Source organism: Aquila chrysaetos, chromosome 5, assembly GCF_900496995.4.
Source record: "Aquila chrysaetos chrysaetos chromosome 5, bAquChr1.4, whole genome shotgun sequence".
NCBI classification, from domain to species: domain Eukaryota; kingdom Metazoa; phylum Chordata; class Aves; order Accipitriformes; family Accipitridae; genus Aquila; species Aquila chrysaetos.
This window is the reverse complement of record NC_044008.1, coordinates 50776800-50798492: the sequence shown is the minus strand read 5'-3', so window position 1 is coordinate 50798492 and position 21693 is coordinate 50776800. Positions and strand designations below refer to the sequence as shown.

At 39.5% G+C, this 21693-nt stretch overlaps 1 protein-coding gene across 7 annotated transcripts in view; it reads right to left on the bottom strand.

The window, feature by feature from the left end:
- Positions 1 to 21693, bottom strand: part of TM6SF1 (transmembrane 6 superfamily member 1) — a 25873-nt gene extending 4180 nt beyond the window's left edge. The window contains exons 1-10 of one of the 7 annotated variants that reach the window (XM_030015302.2): positions 21498 to 21684; positions 19104 to 19207; positions 17676 to 17773; positions 16626 to 16729; positions 15680 to 15762; positions 14147 to 14268; positions 9399 to 9503; positions 7208 to 7300; positions 6065 to 6184; positions 13 to 386 (exon numbers count right to left, since the gene is read on the bottom strand). In XM_030015302.2, coding sequence (XP_029871162.1) covers positions 195 to 386; positions 6065 to 6184; positions 7208 to 7300; positions 9399 to 9503; positions 14147 to 14268; positions 15680 to 15762; positions 16626 to 16729; positions 17676 to 17773; positions 19104 to 19207; positions 21498 to 21589 — 1113 coding nt within the window. In that variant the 5' untranslated portion in view covers positions 21590 to 21684 and the 3' untranslated portion in view covers positions 13 to 194. Of the gene's footprint in view, positions 1 to 12; positions 387 to 486; positions 818 to 6064; positions 6185 to 7207; positions 7301 to 9398; positions 9504 to 14146; positions 14269 to 15679; positions 15763 to 16625; positions 16730 to 17675; positions 17774 to 19103; positions 19208 to 20277; positions 20458 to 21497 lie in introns of those variants that run through there. The other 6 variants (XM_030015308.2, XM_030015306.2, XM_030015303.2 and 3 more) reach the window with 6 other exon arrangements.

The following is a 21693-nucleotide window of genomic DNA, read 5'->3' as shown; positions in this document are numbered from 1 at the left end:
TGAGAAGTGGTATTGAAGGCAGTCATCTTTATTTTCCCTTTTTGAGTAGGATAAACAAAACAGACCGTGCAACTTTACACAATTGTGCAATTTTACACATCTTACACGCTTCATTTGGGTTCTATCTGAGCAGTTCAGTTACATCCCAACCCAATAATATACGTAGCCAAAAAGAGGAGCTGAAAACAGTTGTGCTATTCTGTTTTTTCTTCTTGTTTTGTTTTCATAAAAAACTCTGGCTTGTTGACACACCTGTAAGCCAACAGCTGGGGAAGAATCCCATACATTACGTTCAATATCAGGAAAAACTGTTTTGCTTCTTCAGGGACTCTGTAGATGTAAGGAGTTCGAGCATGAAGAGAAGCACCAATATGGGAAAATTGAGCCTGTGGTGTGTATATAACGTATATATTAAAAAAAGGTAAAGTTGATGTATATTTTGGAAAGACAGCATAATCTGCATGCAAGTATGCATCTCCAGTGACATTTTCCAAGCCAGCCCTTTTATTCCAGAGTTATCCATCATACTTTTGCACAGTGGTATAAAAATACAGTCTAAACTAAGGTCATTAGTATCTTGGTATAAGAGGCATAAATGGAACCATCAGTGGCACAGTAGGAGGTTTATTTTATGCACATGGTGGCACTCATCTTTATATCAGGTATAGGATTTCAGCCTTGGCTTATAGGTGATTATTCATGCAACAGGGTCCACAATCCTTCCCCAGGCAAATGGCTGCTGAAGTGTCCATCACTGTAGAGATCTGCACTCCTAAGCCTCAGCCCTGTAGTGGGGGTAGGACTTGCACACACCTACCTAGGAATGTGGTGTTTGGCATCAATGGGAAGCAGACAGACACTCACTCACTCTGAATAAAGTTAGAAAATGAAATTCTGGAAGCTATGTTAGTTCTGGTTTGGGATTTTTTTTTAATCTTAAACCCAGTCTTCCAGATTCTGATCCCAGAACTCCTGGTGACTTCAGAAAACGTCTGCAATATTTGGCTTTTGGTCTCAGGGCAGTTCTGAAGTATAGATATAGTTTACAGTGAAGGTTATATGCAAAGACAAGCTTGCTGAGCTGAAGCATATTTTTAGCATAAACAAACATTTAAAGATAGAAGCATCAGGATAGTCACTGTCTTTTGTCTCCATCTGTTACCTGCTATTTCAAGCCACAGCTCGTTCACATCAACTATTGTGTGTCCAATTTTTTTTTTTTATTCTTAGCAGTGGAGGAGATCTGAGAAGAACATCAATTTGATCTTAAGCAGAGCAGGAGAAAGGGACACCAGGATTTTAGTAACGCAGAGGAGTACACTCTGGCCAAATCACGTCCTCTGTTCTGGCTTCAGCGGGAGTTATTTTGGACTCACAAAGAACACAGTTCCATTCACAGTTAGCAAAGTAGAAAGTGTAATACAGTGCAGGTGTTCTAATACACACCCCTCTAGCAAAAGGTTAGGCTGAGACCATACATCAAAACTGAAAAGGAAATTGGTTTTCAGGTGATTCTAACCACCTCCACTGAATAGGGAGAGCTGATCTAGCAAACCTGAGTCAGGAAACGGAGTAATCAAATCAAATACAAACACACTTCAGCAGAGTGCCACTTAGCATGTTTCTGTAAATAGCTATTACACAGTAAACAGATGTTCAGGGGCATGCTATCAGCAGCCTTTTTATATCGGCCTCATAATTCAGTCTGTCTCTTACAGCCTGTTTGTTCTCGCCTGTCTCAGGCAGGAACTGCCTTTGGCACCTGGGTGGTCTTGCTCAGAACCCTGCTACCTTTCCTTGCCTTGGAAGCCATCTCAGCCCAGGCAGCCAGAGCATTAGTGCTCAGCAGCAAAGTCCTCTTGTTATATGAGGTAGCTGTTTCCCAAGCAGATAGCCAGCCACCACCAGGCTTCAGGTAGGAGGGTTGGGTCTGTCTGATGTTTACCTGGACACAATAACAGCCTCCTGCTAGCATTTTAGAGCCTCTTCTGGGGTGAACAAGATGCTAAGCTATGTACTTCTCTGTGGAGGGTTGCAAGGCCTGCCTGTCTCCAAGAGTGGCCAGCTGTGCATCATAGTAAGTTGATAGTAAATTCATAATAAGTTCACGGTAAGCCTTGTCAGAAAGAGCTGTAAGGGGCTGCTTCTGAGAGACCCAGAACTCCCACAGCCTCCTAGACGCCTTTGAAGATCTAAGCCTTATTATGTGGTCTCGTTTCTTAGAAGAGTTGTGGCACATTAGTAAGCTTTGAGCGTTATAAAATGAAACAGCAGAAACAGTTTGTTCTATTTGTAGCCCATGAAGATTTTTACTAGCTAATGATGTACCACATAATAAAATTATTGTTTATTAGACTTGTTTTTTGATATAACACATTGCTCTTTCCTTTCATTACCAGGGAGGATATCTAGGTCTGTTAAAGTCACTTTTTTTTTTTTAAATTTGATTTCCCTCTGTGGAAACTGTGTTATGTCTTTAATCTCATGTTTCCTTTCCATGACTGTACTGCGCTTCTCCTCCACCACCCCACCCCACACTTTTTTTTTTTTTTTTTTTTCTCTCCTGTGGGGCAGGGGGTGTATCTTAAAAGCAAATCTCTCGCTCACCAGTAGCCCAGTCCTGCTCTTCTTTCAAGTACCAGCCAGACTTGCACCAAAATAATGATTTTAAGCAGTAAGAGCTGTTAGTTACTGCAGATCTCTGTGCCTGTTGTGCAATAGGCTGGCATTGCAGTGAGTGAGAGCAACCTTGAGTCTGTTGTTACCTCGCTGGGATCAGGTCCTCTCAGTGAATAAGCTTTCTTGGTGCTTTCTGTTATTGAACCCACTCTAAGTGGAGAATTTTGAGGATCAAACCCCTAAACCTTGGCTGAGAAATCAACCAAATGAGATGCTGTAGGTGAACTTCTAAGGTAGCCTTATCTGTTTAACATACAGCCTTTGTTAAGCTTGAAGCCTTGGCCAGCCTGCTGATCAGGCTGTCCTACAGCAATTGGAAGCTGCCTGGTACTGGACATGGCACTGCTCAAATTGACAACTGCAATTTGTGTATGCCTGCTACTCATTAAGCTTCTTGTCTTTATGAATTAGTTTGGGTTTGGGTTTTTTTACAATATTTTTTGCCTGTAGCCTAATCATAGGCAATACTTCAAATATTTCTTACCCTGCAGTCAAGAAAGCCCTCCGGCCAGGGACAGAGAAGGGCCTGGAAAAAGGTTAGGAGTCCTTCTTCACTCTGTGCCTTCTCTCTAAAACTGACTAAAATCAGGCAAAGACTGTAACTTATTTTGGAGAGATTTGGACCAGATCTTATGAGCCTAAGGAAAGCTATCAAATATGAGTGGGGAGAAAGTAACCTAGAAAAATATGTTCCTTGGGTTTCAGTTCTCTTGTAGACAAGAGACACTGCAGAAAGTAGCCACAAAAATTGCAGGATTAAGGAAAACAGATGAAGAAGGAGTAGAGAAAAACTTTCTACATCTGAGAGAATAGGAAAGTAGGCTATGGAGAGTTGGTGAGACAGAATGGTTTTGGATAGCAGGGCTATGGCTCTTCATCCCTTCTCATGTGGCTCACTTGCACAGGGAGATAGCAATTTAATCAAAATCAAAGGCTATTCCAACCCTTTTGTATAATCAAAGCTCCTGGTACTTTAGTCGTGTGACATTTAAAGAGTTCTTCCTGAAGCTTCAGAAAGTCCAATAAGGGTCACAACCTGGTTTTGGAGTTTGAATGTTAGTAACAGAATAATTCAAGCTGAGAGCTACATGTAATTCTGAAACACAGTAAATATTTCTCTTTGTGTGTGAAAGGCAAGGCACTTTTAGAGGTTCTTAGTTTAGATGTATCACATGGTATTTTGAGACTTGTTTTTGTAAAAAGGACGTACTTCATAATGATAGAAATAAAAGTAATTAAAATCTCCACATTCCTTATCTGTAGGAGCAGTGTTCATTCCAAGAGAGCAATGCCCACTGTTTCCATCGTTAGATACTTACCTTTATTGGACCTTTGTGCATAATAGAAAGCAAAATGTGGTTCAGTAACTACATATGTTTTAATTATCAGTTACAATGTTTTAATTTGAGAAAACAGTGGACAAACCTAGAAATGTGTTTTGTGCCCAAATCCAAAATAATATAGGAGTCCTCAATTCATTGTCACACACGTTTTTCATCCCAGGTTGCTCACCAAGCCAAATCAATTAAATTATGTTCAGCTGTGGGATGACTGAAGTTCATTCTGCAGTGCATTAAACTAAAAACTACAAAAAAAAACAAAACAAAACAAAAAACCTCCCAAACTTAAAGAAATGTTTTTTGAATCAGGATAAAATGTGGGGAGTGTGCAGCAACATACAGTTCTCTTAATCAGTTTTTGTCAGCCCACGGTTTTTGCTTGTGCCTAGGACAAGCTTTAAAGAGTAAAATGGGAAGTTTTGAGTGTTAGCTTTGGGTTACCAGTAGCTTTTCTTCTCCTTGTCTAATGTGTAAATCAGCATTATCCTGAAGCCAAACCACAAGGGACAACAGAGGGGTTTTAGACTTCAGCAACAAAATCTTGCTTGTATTAATTGTACAGCTAAAAGGTACAAAGTGCCATTACCAAAAAAAAAAAAAAAAAGCGAGCGTTTGTTATGGGAAAGAAAAACAAAAACAACAAAACCAAAGGAAACCCCAGCAAACCAAATCAACCAAACAAAAATTGCCTCCAATCTGGGAGGCTGTTGTTTTTGGTAAGTTTGCAAGATTGTGATAGTCAGCACACTGACTTCTGGTTTGCTTTTCCTTGTGCTAAATAATCTTTGAAGGAGCGGTTTCTTTCCTGACTGTCTGGGGAATTCATGAAACCCGAGTAATCTGTCAGTAGAGAGAGGTTCCTGACACTGGCTTGCCTACTTTAGCTAGCTTGTGCTTTTTTTAGATTAGATTTGGGCCACACAGAGTTGTATAATATTTATGATACCTTTTGTGCACCTAAACCTCCTCATTAATATGCTTGCCAGATTCTGTTTTGATATAATTTGGTAATTCAAGATTCTCTATAAACTGTTTAGAAAAAAAAGTTATATTCTCTGTGATAATTGCTCACAAACAGAAAATAAAATGTCACTCCCCCCATCCTTACTGGGCAATTTAGCTGGATCATAGTTTGTATCCCTGATTGTTATCTCAGGCCTGAGGAACAAAGTGTTGGTCTGTGTTTGTCTAATAGTAGTACTTGAATTACACTTATTGCGACATCCCTATGTTCTCATTATTGTTGCAGGATTATGTGCGTATTTTTTGCATTGTCCGGATGCTCAGAGCACATTTCGTTTCCTACATGCAGTACAAATCAATTGTCGCTCTGTCTCAACTGTTTAATGCTCATCTGTGTGTCATGAGAAGTCATTTACTAGCTCCTGTTGAATTTTTTTCTTTTGGTCTGTCTACTCATAAGCATCAGCACCATCTAGTAATTAACTACAGTTGTTTATTTCAGAGAATCAGAACAGAGTAAGTTAAGAAATATGATCATTGGTCTGCCTTTGGCAATACAGGCATGTCTTAAGTGTTACTGTGGTTTGTGGCCCAAGAGGTTCCCAGTGTTATATCGACATCATCAACTGATGTTGTCCGTTTTGTGTGACTAGTAGATACTTTTTCCATTTATATTTTTCAAACTACCTAGCTGGCCAACACACATTATGGAAACAATGTATTGTACTGTTTTGTTGTGTTTGGGGTTTTTTTTACATGGTTGACTGTTACAGCTTTAAGACAGGCTTCCTTCACGGTCTCAGCTAAAGAGTGCATGGTGCTTAATAAGGTTTAAATGAGCCCAATAAAAAGATTCTGCAGAAGGAGAGAAGTCTCCTAAAGCAAGAATGCAGCCATTAGAGACATGTAATAGGTTTGATTCTCCACTTCCTTAAATTAGTTTTTTACAAATACAAAAGGTGATCTGAGTTAGAATGGCATAAAACCTGCATGGGAAGATCAAGCCCTGGGCCCCTTATTTATTCCATAGGTCTCTACTTATGAACTTGTAATTCAAGAGCGAACATTTTACAAAGAAATACCTGAGCTAGTCCTCCAGCATGTATAAGGGTTATATCAGGCATCCAGGAGCAACCAGGCACCAGTAGGCCATACAGAGCAATCACATAGTATGGCACAGAGTAGAACATGTATGCCAGCATCTGCATTTTAAACAGAAATATTAGTTGCTTTGCAGTGTGAGGGAGATGCATTTCAAAAACAGCCAGCTGCTGACTGAGGAGTTGAGACTATTCAAAACTACACTCCTGGCAGCAATGATTCCCGGGCCTTTTTGCAGCTATAACTTCTTTGAGAAAAGAGTTTCATACCCGGATGCTGTTGACTGAATCCAACTACCCGAAGGCCTCCACTAATATTGATGGCTGTTGTTTCTTTGCCCCCTCCAAATCCACTTCATCCCACGACGTGTTTTCCTACCCCTTGCCATCTTGAGACCATGCCAATAAGCATGGCTTGACCTAATTTGGTGTCCAACACAACATGGGTGTCCATTTCTCAAGCTCCATTGCACTTTCAGCTGGGAGGTATGAGAGACACCCAAGCCACCCCTTTCCCAGAAAGAATAGGTCCAGCAGAGATACTTGTTTTCTGCTCATTGCCTCACCTGTGAATCCTCTTACTGCTTCAGGCCCTGACCCCATGCAGCAGCCAAGGTTGCAAAAGAATGGCAACCTTGCAAATAATACAAAACTAAAGCACAACATTCCCTCCTCTGCAATGCTTGTGTAAATAGGGTTTGTAAAAAGTGTCATGTTTCAAGGAGTGTGTCACTAGTTACAGAAGCGTAACATGAGCTTAAGGAACCTAGTCCTACTATACCCCTTTTTGCTCCATTATTCCAGACTGAAAGTCTACTTTGCCCTTCTAAGGAAGGGGAATGATCATAAAAAGCATGCAGATCTGTTTCATGGACTATATTAAAAGAAGCCTGAGTAATTAAGATGTGTAACTCTAGGTAACTGATTTGAATCTAAGTTAAGTTTATCACAGTGAAGATTTGGTAGCCTGTAATGGCTGTAGTAGAAAATATGAAATACCGTTTAACTTGCCATGAACAAATACTTCCCTTATTGATCTTGCCATCTGTGAAACCCATGGCTTCATCTTTGTGCCAGTCAACAAATCACTTCTTAACACTCTATGCTCCACAGTCAGTGCTTTACCTGAAGCTTAGGATAGGCAGCAGGATCTTTTATATAAGGCTCATGAAGTTGAATATATAGCCGGCAGAGTTCAGCAGGGCAATCCAGAGCAATCTAAGAAGAATTTTTAAAACTTCCTGTGAACAAAGAATTTGTTCTAAAACGAGCTAACCTGACACCTGTTACCAGCCTAAAGATTCACTAGTGGTCTACAGCACTGCTACCCTGGAGGCTTGCTCAAAGTCTATTGCAACAGTGATCCATTTGATCACCGGTTAAAAAGCCGAAATGCAGCCTCCTCTCAGCTCCTGCTCAGAAAGTTTGCGAGGAAATGCTGACAGCCTGTTTTAAAGATTCTGACTGGAAAAGAATTCAGTCAGTTGGCTATGCTGTAGTAAAAGTATAATTGCTATTGATTTGCTCTGATAAACAGACTTTGATCCCAGCAAATGAACTTTCCAATGGAAAATTGCTCAAACAGTGGAAACTTCAGGCTAAGCACCCAATTTTAGGATAGTAAGCTATGAATGTAGTCCAACAAAAGTGTTGCATTGTGGCAAGGTAGCAGTGGAGAGCAATGCAGAGAGACAGGTGTTACTCAAAATAATAATAATAATTTTTAAGAGAGTAGCAAGAGAGAGATTATTGGATTTTACATTCCTATAGAAAGAACAAAATCCCCAATAAACATGAAGAGAGACCCAGTTGCAAAAGTAGTTCCTCTTCATAGTAGCCCTTAAAACTACTACAAAAAATACTATTCTAAAATGAGTTAGCAATCTGTGTCAACAGCTGTCACTATAAGTGTTTTATGGCAAGGCACCGTTAATGCCTAAGTTACAGGACTGAACAGTAAGTTTTGCACAACTTAATTTCATGTGTATTTTTTTGTGTGACTTCGAGAAGAAATGCGAAGATTTACAAACAGTGGATATTCCTCCCTGTTCTTTTCCAACATGAGCATCCAAGAAGCAGGTCCGAGTAGACTATAATGGATTACGTTTTATTACCTTTTTCACAAAATCATGGTTACTGCAGCTTACACAGAGATGTTCAATTGATCTCTGTATGTGTAAGTAAGGCCAGTAAGCAGTTCCTGTTTGGTAAAGGAAATATGTAAGGAAATGACCACACTCTCAAAATCAACAAAAAAATTCCTCTGAGAAATGAAGAAGTGGGATTGCAGAACCAAGTTAGATGTTAGAGCATGAGATTAACATTTCCCACAGTGAAATTACAGGTAAAACAGCTGATTAACCTGCATCAGTGGTGCTCTGAATAGCATGATCTATACGAAAGAAAGCAGTCTGTGACAAGTTAGAAGAAAAAAAATATTTTTGAGAGGCAAGTTTTCAGAGAAACAGCAGAAGATGACAGAGTAATGTGAGCAACAGAACTACAAAAGAACAATCTGTGCTAGGTAAATAAAATGTTGCTTGGGTACTTATTGTCCCCTCTTGAATTATTCTAGACAGAATCAGATCTACAAATCAAGCAAGCAGGCATTTGTCTAAGACACCTAAACAATTGAGCTCTGTTCACTGAATGATATACAACTTCCCTTCTGCTTAAGACAGAAAATGCTTTAGACCTGACAGGACTAGATTTACCTACTACTGGATTTATCTACTTCAAGCATTTTCAGTACTGATTCATTCCCTGCGAAATTTTAATTCAATCGGCTATGCTTAAAAAGCAAACATTTTTAAAAAATTAGCTCTTGGTAAGTAGAAACAACATGTGTTGTTCAGGTAATGTGGATGATTTTTTTTTTCAGGTGGAAATGTTCTCCTCTATCTCATGCAGTGTAAATTAACTTGGTTTCCTATATAATTTTAACTATGCGTCTCTGTTTAGAAAAACATGAATACAGATTTAATTTAGTTGGTTTGTCTCCATGTTCTTGGCCATAAATATAACACCAGACCAATGAAAAGAGTTTTCATCTGCACTTGGGATGCTATTTACTCTTGTGATTCTGCACCTCCTTTTGAAAAACATACTTTACACAGGGCAAAATGGAGAAGCAAAGCACCACTAATTATCCTAAATAATCAATTTGTCCTTTTTATATCTAAGGCCTATTCCAACTCTGAAAGTCACAAGATTTCCCTTAACCAAAATGTACATACTTTTTCACACAGACACGATTTCAAATTTAAAAGTTTGACTGAAAATTAGAGGCCAGAATATTAAAATATCTTCAACTTACCATGCCCCTAAATATGCAAAACCCCGTTGCTAGAATGAGGTATGCAGCTAACATTAAATCTATTGGTCGTCTTAAGAGTCCTTTCTTCTGGACTTCTTGAACCACCTGCAACACAGAACATGTTTAGTGAGTACATCCAGGTTCCACATGACGTATATTTAACTCCAGATCAGTCACTACAAGAAGGGTGAAGTGGTGAAACATTATGATAGACGCAGTTAGTTCTCAGTTACATTACCCTATTTATCCACTGATTTCAGAGACAGAAAGATTTCCACATCTAAAAAGGTGACTTCAGACTTTATAGGATGCAGTGAGGAAAATTAATCCGAATAAACTCTAGAAATGGATAAATCCAATTAAAGCCATTTCAATACAGATTAGTTTACTTTCAAAGCAACCTAAATCAAATGAACACTAACTCTGCAATCACATAAGGCTTTAAAGCAGCATAACTAATTTCTTCGAAGTTGTGTCTTTTGTTAATTGGAATGAATTAATTTTCCTGAATGTCCCTAGGTAGAAAAGCTTTGGAAACGTAGGTTTGTCTCAAACATTTGAAGTTGAATCTAACACATTTTGTAAAAGGACTGTTTGGAGGGACAGCAAAATGAGGGTCCATCTCATTATTGACAGTGAATGCTGGTTTTCAGCAGCCTGTGACGCTATTGAAATTAATGGAATATCAGTGGCATAAAATAAAAGCCTTTCTGTGGCCAGTTGAATTCTCTGCTCAGTTCAGTGAGCAAATAATATATCTTAATATGTACTTCAGAAATAGAGAAATGCGTGTGTGCACATATGGAGCATGTGGAAAATCCTCCTTTCATTCTTTTATTACTGTATGCTATGGATTCCTTTGACGGGCACTGAAGCGCTTCTCGGCATCTGGATCTGATTTGTTCTGTACCTCCCTTCCTCAGCCTCGGAACAGGAATCCCCCCGCTGCACCACATGGGCAGATGTGAGGGGTTCACACTCTACAGTGGAAAAGGCTATATAGATACCTAACATGGAAGATGGCTTGGAGGAACCAAAGTCATCTCTTTGCCTACACGGTAAAACTTACAAGACCCATGGAAATAATTCAAGGTACACTTTCAGCACTGTGTAGTCACAGGCAAAATTATAAGCACATCAGAGTATCTTTATGTAGTTCAGAGGGAAAACTTCCCCATTTATATGTGTTACTCATTTCCTCTTCCTTTTTATTAGCCATGTGTTGGCATGCAGACAGCAAAAGAAAAACCTGATTTCCTTCCTGTTATACACTTGTGGAATTGTCTCCAAAGCACAAAACAATAATTAGGATGTAGAAGCACAGTTAAAAGCAGTCAGGATCAAGGTAGTCACAATAAAGTTATTGAAACTGGAGAACCAATCTTGCAAGCACAATTCCTGAGTAAGAACTGCAAGATCTGAATTGTAGGTTAACAAAAATAAGGCTATTTGAAACAGATAGGCTGTCCCTTTCATAAAACTATTTATTTTTTTCTTTTAAAGGATCTTTTTCAGAAAAAAAAAAAAAGTTACACCTTTGTTTCTTTTTAAACACAAATAACAGGTCTGTTTTGGCAGTATGGTGTCACTTCACAGTATTTAAAGTACTATTGTAGGAATGTTTATAATATTACCTGCAAAGAATATCTATATTCTAATATTTATTCCTATGAAAGACAAAGGCTTCCCATGGCTGCTGAGTTGCAAGTCATTTTCAGATGTAGACTACCTAAGGATAATGGAAAGTTTGAGGGTTGATATATTTTCTTTCCACTTTTGTCTAAATATGAAGTTTATATATATGTATCACTCCTCATTTCAAAATGTATATTAAATTAATGTGCATATTTACTGTGATCACAAAGCCACAATAGAACTTTGTACTTAGAGGTTCTGGAGACAAAGCTAATATTAGTGGAGACGACTTTTAGCGCAGTACAAGTTTGTGAAATTGCCATGGTACAGAAAACTCACACCTTTTTTTCTCTATGCATACATTTATGCAAACAAAGTGAAAACACAAAGCGTAAAAAAAAAGCAGAAGCAAGAATTTGAAAGACAGTATGCACTTTGCTGACAGCCTTCAGCTATGTAGTAATTTTGCCTTACCTTTCTTTTATACAGCAAAGTTGCTTCAATACATGCTAAAATGAATTACATGTTAAATACGCTGGCCGAGTAGAGATGACCCGCCACAGGTTTCCCATTTATTGCAAACAACATTGAACTCTGCACAGATCTCGCCAACCCTGCTGTTTCTTTTGTGTAGCAAGGAAGTGTGTAGGCATGCTTTGCAATTTCTCTCACTTCCAGGAAAAAGCTATTTTCCATAACTTCTGAGAGGCTCCTTACATGATCAGTTTTAAGGAATCAGAATAGTCTTGTGTGCTGTCCATAGAAGTCAGTCCCTTCAGAATTCATGTGCAAATCTGAATTTATGTGTATAAATTCTGTTAATGAATTTTAAATTACATTAAACTTTTCTGAGCTGATATACTTGTAGATAAGTCTGCTGGGCTTTGTAAATACTGCAGCACAGCTTGGTTTGATTCTAAATGAGGGCATAACTCCACTCCTCTCGCATGCACCCACCTCTGCTAGAAAACACCCAAAACTTGATTACCTCTTCTCTGTCCCCACAGTGATTTATTTATTTTTTAACTAACTGGTTTATAGTATTATAGCAATGAATACCTTGGCCAACAGAATATACCTTGCTTCTGTTCCTTTCATGTAAGTATTTTTCTATATACTTGCACTATCATGTTTAAAAGCATTATTAAATTTTCTTCCTAAATCTTTTAATACCAACTCTGAATGATAGCTAAAAAAAGTTCAATTTTATAGCTAATTGCAAATGATCTATTGAAAGAGAACTATTTTCAGGACTTACAATGATTAGCTAACTGACTAGTAGCATTACACACAATTATTTCCTGGAAACAATACTTAATTTGGGACTGAGAAAGTTGTATAAAAAATAAGAAAAATTGATGAGTAGTCATGTTAAGATTTAAAGGCATTTCAAGGTATACAGTTATTGAACAGTACTTATGCTTGGATATGGAGCATAAAAATAAATACGACTTCTAAAAAAGAAATGATGTAGGAAGGGTAGGAGGCCCCAGGGAAAGGAATCAAAGCTTTTTCTATCACCTTCTGAGCAAGGAAGTGTAGGTTTACAAGAAAGGATTCACTAAGAAGTGCAATGTTAAATTTTCAGATCACCAGCTTTTTATGCACTCTCTTTTTGAAACAGAATTTAAAAAACTAAGTTTCTCTGCAATATATACCGAAATAGAATATCAAACCTAGGTAAGCAATTTAGCTCCTGATAAGCTTAGGAGCTGGTAAGCTATATTTCAGCAAATAAGCAGTCCATCATGTATTTTCTATAATAGCAATTTCTGTGGTGTTCTCAGTACTAGGAAAACGAACTGAAACCTTCATCCATCCTCCATGCAAAGGATGTTCTCACTAATATATATGGCAAAACTCACCATCACTACCTTTAGCTACACTTCTCTACCGTGATGACTCTAAAGAATGTGTTTCTGGCCAGAACTAGTGACACCTTTAAGTAAGTCATCTCAAATTGCTTTGGGATGGGACATGTAGTTTCTTGTAAGCCTATGCAGGAGGGTAGAAGAGGGTTGGGCACCTGAAGTCTCTCTCCCAATTTGCCTTTCACAGGGACTTGCCCTAAAGGTGGTGATTCTGTAGCAGTTCTTCAAACTTCAGGAGATATTCATATCTGTCTATACCTCTCTTTCCTACTGAAGAATCATGGATGGATGGCTGAATGTTACCTTTCATACATTTCTGGGAAAATCTGTCAGTGCATCATCTGCTGTTATTCTATGCCCTAGGCTATGCCACTTGCACACTGACTGCCTATTAGCTGTGGAATAGGAACTAATTCCTTCATCTGTGTCTATGTTTTCAGTTACAGAATGAACCTGGCTGAGACTCAGGAGCTCTTGTGATGCAAAAATATTAATTGATTATATTACTTAAAACTGATATGGTGTGCTGTGGCAATAAACTGGCTTGCTTATAGCAACAAAGAGTTAAAGATCTGTTCTGTGCTTTGTACTGCAGGGATTTTTATTTTATTTTTTTTATAAAACAGTCCATAAACTCTTATTGCATTTTTTGATTGCTCAGTTAAACTTATTACAGCCCAACTATTAAATTCAAAGGCAAAGGTCTAAGGAGTTTTAAGCAAAGATTAATTTTAAGGATTTTTTTAATAAGTGTGTAAATAATTTTCATATCAATTAATGTACAGTGTCTTACTTGTAAAATCTAATATTGCAGAATGCACATACAAAAAATTATTAAATTACATGCAATCTGTAAGCTGTCTGCAGAAGAATACTTTCCTGCAGAGCTTCTATAAGGATTTTGTGGTGCTTTATGAAGCTGGTATATGTCAATATTTTCATCAGCTAAGAAATTGAAACAGAAACTGAAGAGATAGAGGTTAGTAACACAATTACACTTAGAAAGGGGTTCTTTACTCTAAACATGAGATTCTTTTGCTTTTTCTTTAGCCCACCATAATTAAATGGTCCCACAGTATAGATATTTTTACAGTGTCTACGCAGCCTGGCAGGAATTGTCGTAACAGTGAACAGTTACAGTACATTCCATGCTCACCAAGGGACCTATAAAACTCAGTAGAAACAGCCAAGCATATTTCAGTTTTCCTAACAGTAGCCAACACTTAAATACAATAATATTACCTTGACTGGAGTATCGTGAGTCACTGAAGGTTGGTTATAAATTCGGAACCCAGCCCATATGGGAAGGCAAATATATGGTACACTTAGGAAAAAAGCAGGACACACTTTTGTTCCATATTTGCCTGTTAAAAAAATAATCATAGGATGTATGAGAATTTGTAAGCTGTGTTGCAGACGAGTTAAAAAATGTCCTATGTAATATCAAACCTGAAGCAGCTATGGTAATGTAAACATAAAATATTAGAAATAGCTCTTAAAGCAACACACAAATCTTGTTGAAAATCATGTGCTCAACAGTGGTAGAGTCACAGGTGACAGCGAGCCATCAGACAGGAAGCCATTTCAGAAATTAAGGGGGTTTTGAGGGGACAGGAAACCACCCCTGTCACTCTGCACTAGGTAATCCTATAGGATGGGACAGCTTCGAAATCTCTTAATGGAACCTGTTTCAAATACAGACATCATTCTTTTAAAAATGGAAAAAAGGAATGCATCCATTTTTGAAGATCTGATACTGCATTTGTTTTCCAAAGTCCTGATTTTTCCTACAGGCCTGTACTAATATTTGAGGACAAAACATAAATTCAGAGAGCTATCCTCAGCGCAGGTAAATCTGGAAAATCCGTGTCTTAAAAGACACTGGCTACTCCCTATGTCAGAAAGGAAGGCAGAAGGCATGCTCTTGAGAACAAGTTTCTCAGCCTTCACTAGAGGAAAGAGGAAAAGATATTGTAGCATTAAATCTGCTGACTGTTTTCTCTGTGGTGCCTGTGTATCTACAACGGAGGGAACTGGACTGGCCCCAGGCTGCACCATGAATATTCTTCCTCTGTCATAAAAAGCTGGGCCATCGTGAGCTTTTCTAAAGCTGACTACAGGATTTGGACACATCAACATTTTTCTCAGTTGAACATTTGCCAACTTTGCATCAATTTAAGCTTTGCTAAAAAGGAAATCTTTAATTGAGGGGGGTGGCACTCTTAAAGGACCACCTGCCAGTAATAATGATGTAAAAATTTTTATTACAATTCTCAACCTCTAGCAGCACAGCTATGCACTGATTTATGTTAGAAATCTAGGAATGTTAAATTTATTTTGAAAATAGAATCACTTCCGGATTTCAATTCTAAAGGTGATTTGGATGCCTCTTGTAAGCTGCTTGAAATATTAAGTAAATTGGAAATTTTATGCAAAATAAGATTTATATTTTTATGATACTAGGAGCCAGTTATTGTCTCATTGCTTAAATTAAACTTAGTTTGGATGAAAGCCTTATGGGTCTCACAAAATACAATACATTTTTTTTTTTCCTTGAGAGCAATGTAAATTGAAAGGGTTTTTTTTTCTGGTCTCCATCTTCCCTTCCTCATATTTAAATTTCAAAATATCTTGCATCACTTTACTGATATTCCTAAAATTCCTCTTTCATATTATTACAGAACAAACCAATACTGCAGTAATATATAGATAGCCTAATGCTGAATTTAGAAAATGTTTCACAGCAAAAAGCTAGTCGTAAAATTATGTCCTTACCCACAATGTTTCCAGGCATAAAGACAATGATGCTCATGATAATGGAACCTAGCCAGTAGAGGCCAATGGTTCTATAGCTTTGTCTGTGTAAAAAAGAAAACAAGACATAATTATTGCACCGTCCCTAAAAATGCCCTACCCCAAATCACCCTAAAATATTATACTAATTGCCATGGTTGTATCTTAGTAAGTAAAGGTTTTAAAATCTGTACCACAAGTCAACAGTGGATTCTTGCCTCTGAGAAGGGGGACATGGAGAAATCCTACATTCACGTGTGAGAAGGTTATCACATGAACAGTAAAGGATTTGTGCATATTTAGTTATTTGCTGTTTCACTCATTTGAAGGCTGCATGATTTTGCACATCACAGGTTGTACAAGACTATAAAAGAATTAATAATTCATTTCATTCTGTTAATGCTTTTATTACCAGTGGGTACATTAGCCTCTGGAATTTAAATACTTATTTTCTCAAACTCTTTATTCAACAGCAAGAAACATAAGAATCTCTAGAAATAACCATTTTCTCTTAAACTGCATGGTACTCTCTACCATGGATGAGAGATCATCATCATGCTAAGTAATACATTATTCCTACCATAAACATGTTATTTAGGAAAAAAAAAAATGTTTTCACACAAGGTTTTAACGTGCATCATCTTTAAGCTTTCCTTTTAACTAACACAAAGCATGTAGATGGGCTATGCTCTCTGCTGCAGAGTGAAGACAGACTACAACTCAGTGTATTTGCTGGGCTTATTCAGCTAAGAGTAATTTGGTGAGGGTACAATTCCTGAAAGTAATGAAATTTTAAAAGCGTTGCTTTGGCCTAAGACATGAAACGGTCCTGAAAGAAAAATCTAAATACTGCATAGAAAAGAAAGCCCTTTGTAGGTTATATGAGAATGCAAGCGAAGTAAACAGTACACAAATCAAAATTACTTACTCCCATGCAATAGCTGCCACCATCAACAGATACATCAGATAATGAACAGAGCCATCCCAATAGCAGATCACGTGGCCATATGCAGTGTTGAGATATGGTTCACCCTAGGGAACATTTATTTTAAAAAAGATACACTGATTAGAGGAAGAAGAACAAATAATTAATAAAAACCAGCAGGAAACAATTTCAGAAAAGTAACTGATGTTCTTTTAATCCAGAGGTACAGTTTTTGACTGACGATACACATTGCCAGGCACAAACCTGATTTAGGTAGGATTAGGTATAATTAAATCAGTTCTATAGTTGCAAAATAGGGTGCAAGATGGAAGGGAAAACTCCTATGTATGACTGTCAGCATTGTTCTACTTACATTATGGAAATATTACTTTTGCATATTTTAGTGATAAAAGCTAAAAAATAAAGATATATTTAGCAACCTAGAGATCTAAAACAGTATTGAATATATTGATGACAATGTATAACCTTGTAAGGTCCAACTCATTTCATGCTACAGTTCATGGAATCTTTTCAATGACTTCAGTGACTTTCATATCAAGCTCTTACTGAGCTATTTTTGGTGGATGTTGATGTTCAGCAGCCAACAGATTCTGCTGAGTACGCATCTGGCATCATCATTTTTTAACTCTAATTCCTTTTAGTAAAGTGATTAGGCAAAAATAAAGGAGCAATTTTGTTTCCTTCTTGGTAACACATTTAGGTACTGCAGTACTCATCCACTCCTGAGTGCTATCTATGGCTTTCTGCAAACATGTACAGTCTATTCAATTCCCACAGAAGTTAATACAGAACGGTATTATTTAAACTAAGTGAAATACCATTGGAGCTTGAAAGGTATGCTATTTTTCCCAAATGAGTCAGTGATTTCAAGTCAGTGAAGGTTTTGTCCATAACAATAATGAAACAGGTCAATGACCAAATTCGAGAAAACCCTTTTGAACATGTAAGTGGCTATTTTTCTGTGACAAATACCATACCAAGTTATTTATAGTAAAGATTTTATTTACATTTGTAAGGCAAACAATTGTTTACCTCTCTCAAGTAATGAGTCATGAATCCATCAATAATTCCATCCTGCTCCAGTCCAATTATTAGATTCACTACACTGGTAAAGGCAAATACAGCATAAACTGTAATAAGAAAAAGGGGAAAAAAATTAATAAATTAACAAAGATTTGGAATCATGCAGTTGCTTCACAGTCCGATAAATTCAGTCAGGCAGAGATCTACTGGACTAGATGCATGTGCTTGGAGGTCACAGATAGTTAATGTACAATATGACTTTCCTACATAGCTTAGTATTTTTTAATTAGCGGTTAGTCAAGAGTTCTTAGGAAGCTTTTCTTAGGAATGTGAAATCCTGTAGAACTGTAGGCACAGCCTCCGTGGAAAGTCAGTGTCTGCAGAAAGGACTATGTAGCCTTTCAAAACTCTTGGTCACACAAAGTAGACAACCTTGACTGTACTCATCTCTTGGAAAGGAGAAAGGACAACAAAAGTGAGGTGGAGAGGGAAACGCGACTTGCCATTTTTGGAGGTGAGCAAGGCAAACTGCATTAGCCACAGCAGTCCATAGGAGATCTGTCTGGCTAGTTAGCGAGTCACTCCTTTGAGACAGGAAATTTATTTGCAGTAGGTTTATGTTATTTATTTCCTTTGACTTCAGTGTGAACTGAGAGTTCCTGGCCTCGCGCAGAACACTGGGGACAGATGCCTACGAGTTGTCATGAGGAGGAAGACAGAGGGCAAATACAGGTGGTCCATACACTGCTTTGCCTATGGGCCCATCTTGTAAAATTTAAAAAAACAGCAGTGTTTTTTCTTCCAGATTTTTGCTATAAGGTAATCTAGATCTAAGGTTTCCTTTTAAAAGGTAATCTAGACCTTTATGCTTTTATGTCAAAGTATCAATATAGAAATGTTTGCCCAAGTCTGCAGACAGCCTGAGCCAGGAGTTGGAGTGCTTTGAACTTTCTTATGTATCACAAAGATGAGTTAACACAGAAGCCTAACAAAAATGGCAGAATTAAGGAATTCAGTCATAGGAAGAACCAAGCCATAGATCCAAAAATCCCAAATGAGTCCACTCAGGATGAGACAGGTGTAAGAGATCTACTGTGGTGCCTAAGTACTGCTACAAGGAGGATCTTAACAGAGCAGGTATGACAGTATTTTAAACACTTTCACAGCCCAACTCGAGTGTCATTCTTTTCAAATAGGAGGTCTGGCTTGTCCCTAAGCCAGATCTCCTATTTGAGAAGAATAAAAAGGTTCAAAAGAAGCATTATTTCTCCTCTTTTTTCTCCAGTCTTTCTTTCTTTCTTTCTTGGCTCCTTAGCACCTCACCAGACTGGGTTCTGAAGCCATGCCTTAAATGTTCAAACTGAAATAACTGTCGCATATTATCATTTAAATAAATTAACACTTTCTGAATTTAGCTTCATTGTTACCAAGACATACCATAAAACAGCGGGTCTTTTGGTGGTTTTCTTTTGACAAGAACACGAGCCAACAGAGCAATAAAAACCAGAACCAGCAATCCAACTGCAACAATTACCCAGGAACTGTAAGAGTATTAAAAAGAAAAAAAATTTAAAAGACAGAGAAAGAGACAGAATTTTGCTTCTTCACCTTTTCTTACTAGCTATCCTCAAATGCACATACTTTTAAAGTAACTTTGAATACTTTAAAAGGCTGTTTTTAAAGTCCATCTCATAGTCTGTCACAGTACCCATTTTATAGTTTTGCAGAATTTATGTGCCTGTCTTTTCACACGTGATCATCTAAAAAAAGAAAATATGGAAATAGCTAGATAAACAACATATCCAGGAGTCTAGATTTGTCCAACTAAAATCAGTTTTCGTACTGGTATCTGCAAAAATAAATAAAAATGATGGAAAACTTAAAGGCCAACAAGAGGTGAAAGTCACAAACAGAGAGATTTCAAGGCCAAAAAGGATCGTTAGGGACATTTAGTCTAATCTCAGCAATAAATTATCTACTCAGGGAACTACATATTCACAAATAAAACACATCAGTCCCATGGAATAGGAATAGCAGTGTGGAGCGCCTATGATGGATCTAGGTTTAATTTCCAGTTTTGGAAGTGCTACCAAAGGTCTCTCTGGCCCTATAAGGCAGGATCGCTTGCGGGGGGGGGTTCAGCAATCAACGCAGGCGGGCTCGGCAGAAAAGACCATTTCTCTGAAGATGGGGCTATAATGTTAGTGCATGTAAAGTCGTAGTTGAGGAAAGCACAAAAATCTTCGGCACAAAGCAAATTTGTCTCCTTCCCCACGAAAACGCAAGTTAAGAAACTCAGTTTGAAATTGGTCTATAAGCTCTAAGTGCGTCAATCGTATTTAGTTCTCTTTAAGACAGACTCTCCTTCTCAGTCTTCATTTTTGTGCTTGTGTATGGGGAAAAAAAGGAGGGGGAAGGTAGGTAAAGTCCAGAAGCATAAGCTAAGAATATTTGGTACATGATTTTATACATAGTACCACTCTGCGGGCCAAGAAAACAAATTGTGTACAAACAAATAACATTGTAACAATTTCAGCCTTAGTAAAACTTGACTTAAAATTATTGCAAAAAACTTGTAAGATCAAATATTTCGGAATATATACACACATACTTTCTGAGTCAGGATGAGCAGTACTAGCTTGTTGATTTATTTTACGGTTTGAATCTTCTGCTAGTCTGTTTTCCCAGTGATGAATTTCTTCATACTGTTACAGCTGTTAATATCGCAGTGACTTTTCACTGCAGTCTATCAATTTGAAATAAATATTGGCAATGAATCAAGTAAGTCAGCATGTGTTATTCGGCATTTCTCTAGCAATGAGAAACAAAAAATTAAGTTACCGGCCAGAAGGAGGAAAATGAGGAAGGAACAGATGTAGCAAAGCCTTAAAAACACAGAGCAAATATTTGTGCAGTAAAGTTGCAAAACACCCCAGGCTGTGGGATCACAAAATACCACACGCACCTTTAAGTACACTGTTTTTTCCATGAGGAAAGACCTTGCTTTTCTAGACCTGCGGTTTACCCTGGGATCCTATGTTTTTGGCAGAGCGAGGGCATATGGGCATTCTCAGTTAAAACTCGCACGTCCTACGGGCTGCCGGAGGCGTGCGGCTGGGGAGCTTTCCGAGGCCGGTGAGTCCTTCCGTTCGTTTTTCAATAGAATTGGATTTTGTCTGTGAATGCCTTGACAGGGGAGCCGGCGGGAGGCCGCAGAGCCCCGGCACAGCCTCCAGCGCCCGCTGCCCCCGGGGTTCAGGCGCGGTGCGGGCGCGGCTGCCGCGGCGGCAGGCGGTACCTTCCGGGCCGGTTCGCCCTTTCGGCGTTACCAGCCGGCCCCGGCGGCGAGCCGCGGGCGGGAGCGGCGGTCGCCCGAGCCCCGAGGGGGCCGGGACACGCTGCAGGTGATGCGAAACGCGCAGTTTTGAGGGTCCTGGGGTGAGGGGCCAGACCGGGCTCCCGAGCCAGGAGCCCCGCTCGCCTCTCCCCGGTCGCATCCCGGCACGGCTCCCGACAGAGGACGCGGGCAGGACCCGGGAGCGGGTCTCCGTCTCCCGCCCGAGCCGCTCCCCGCCGGCGCCCGGCTGCCCGCGGCGAGGCCCGACCCGCGCCCTCCGCTGCGCTGCCCCGCCCCGCTCCGCCTCCCGCCCCGTCCCGCTCAGCCCCGCGGCCGCAGCTGCCCTCTCCCTGCGCCGCCGCTAAAAATACCCGCCGGGCTCCCCTGGCCGCCCGCACCTCCCTCGGCCCCGCCGCCCCCCCTCCCCGCTCCGCTCCGCTCCCCTCCGCTGCCCTCCCCGCGGGGCGGGAGCCGCCCGGCCTCGCCCGCCTCACCTGCCGCCGGCCGCCAAGCAGTTGAAGAGGTACGTGACGGGGATGGCGGTGAGCGAGAGGACGAAGACGCCGGTGGCCGCCGAGGCGCTCATCCCCGCGGCGGGAGGCGGCAGCCGCCCTCTGCGCCCCGAGGCGAGCGCCGCGCCTTGCCCGAGGCGCCGCCTCGCCTCAGCCCTTCACCCCCCCGCGGAGGGGC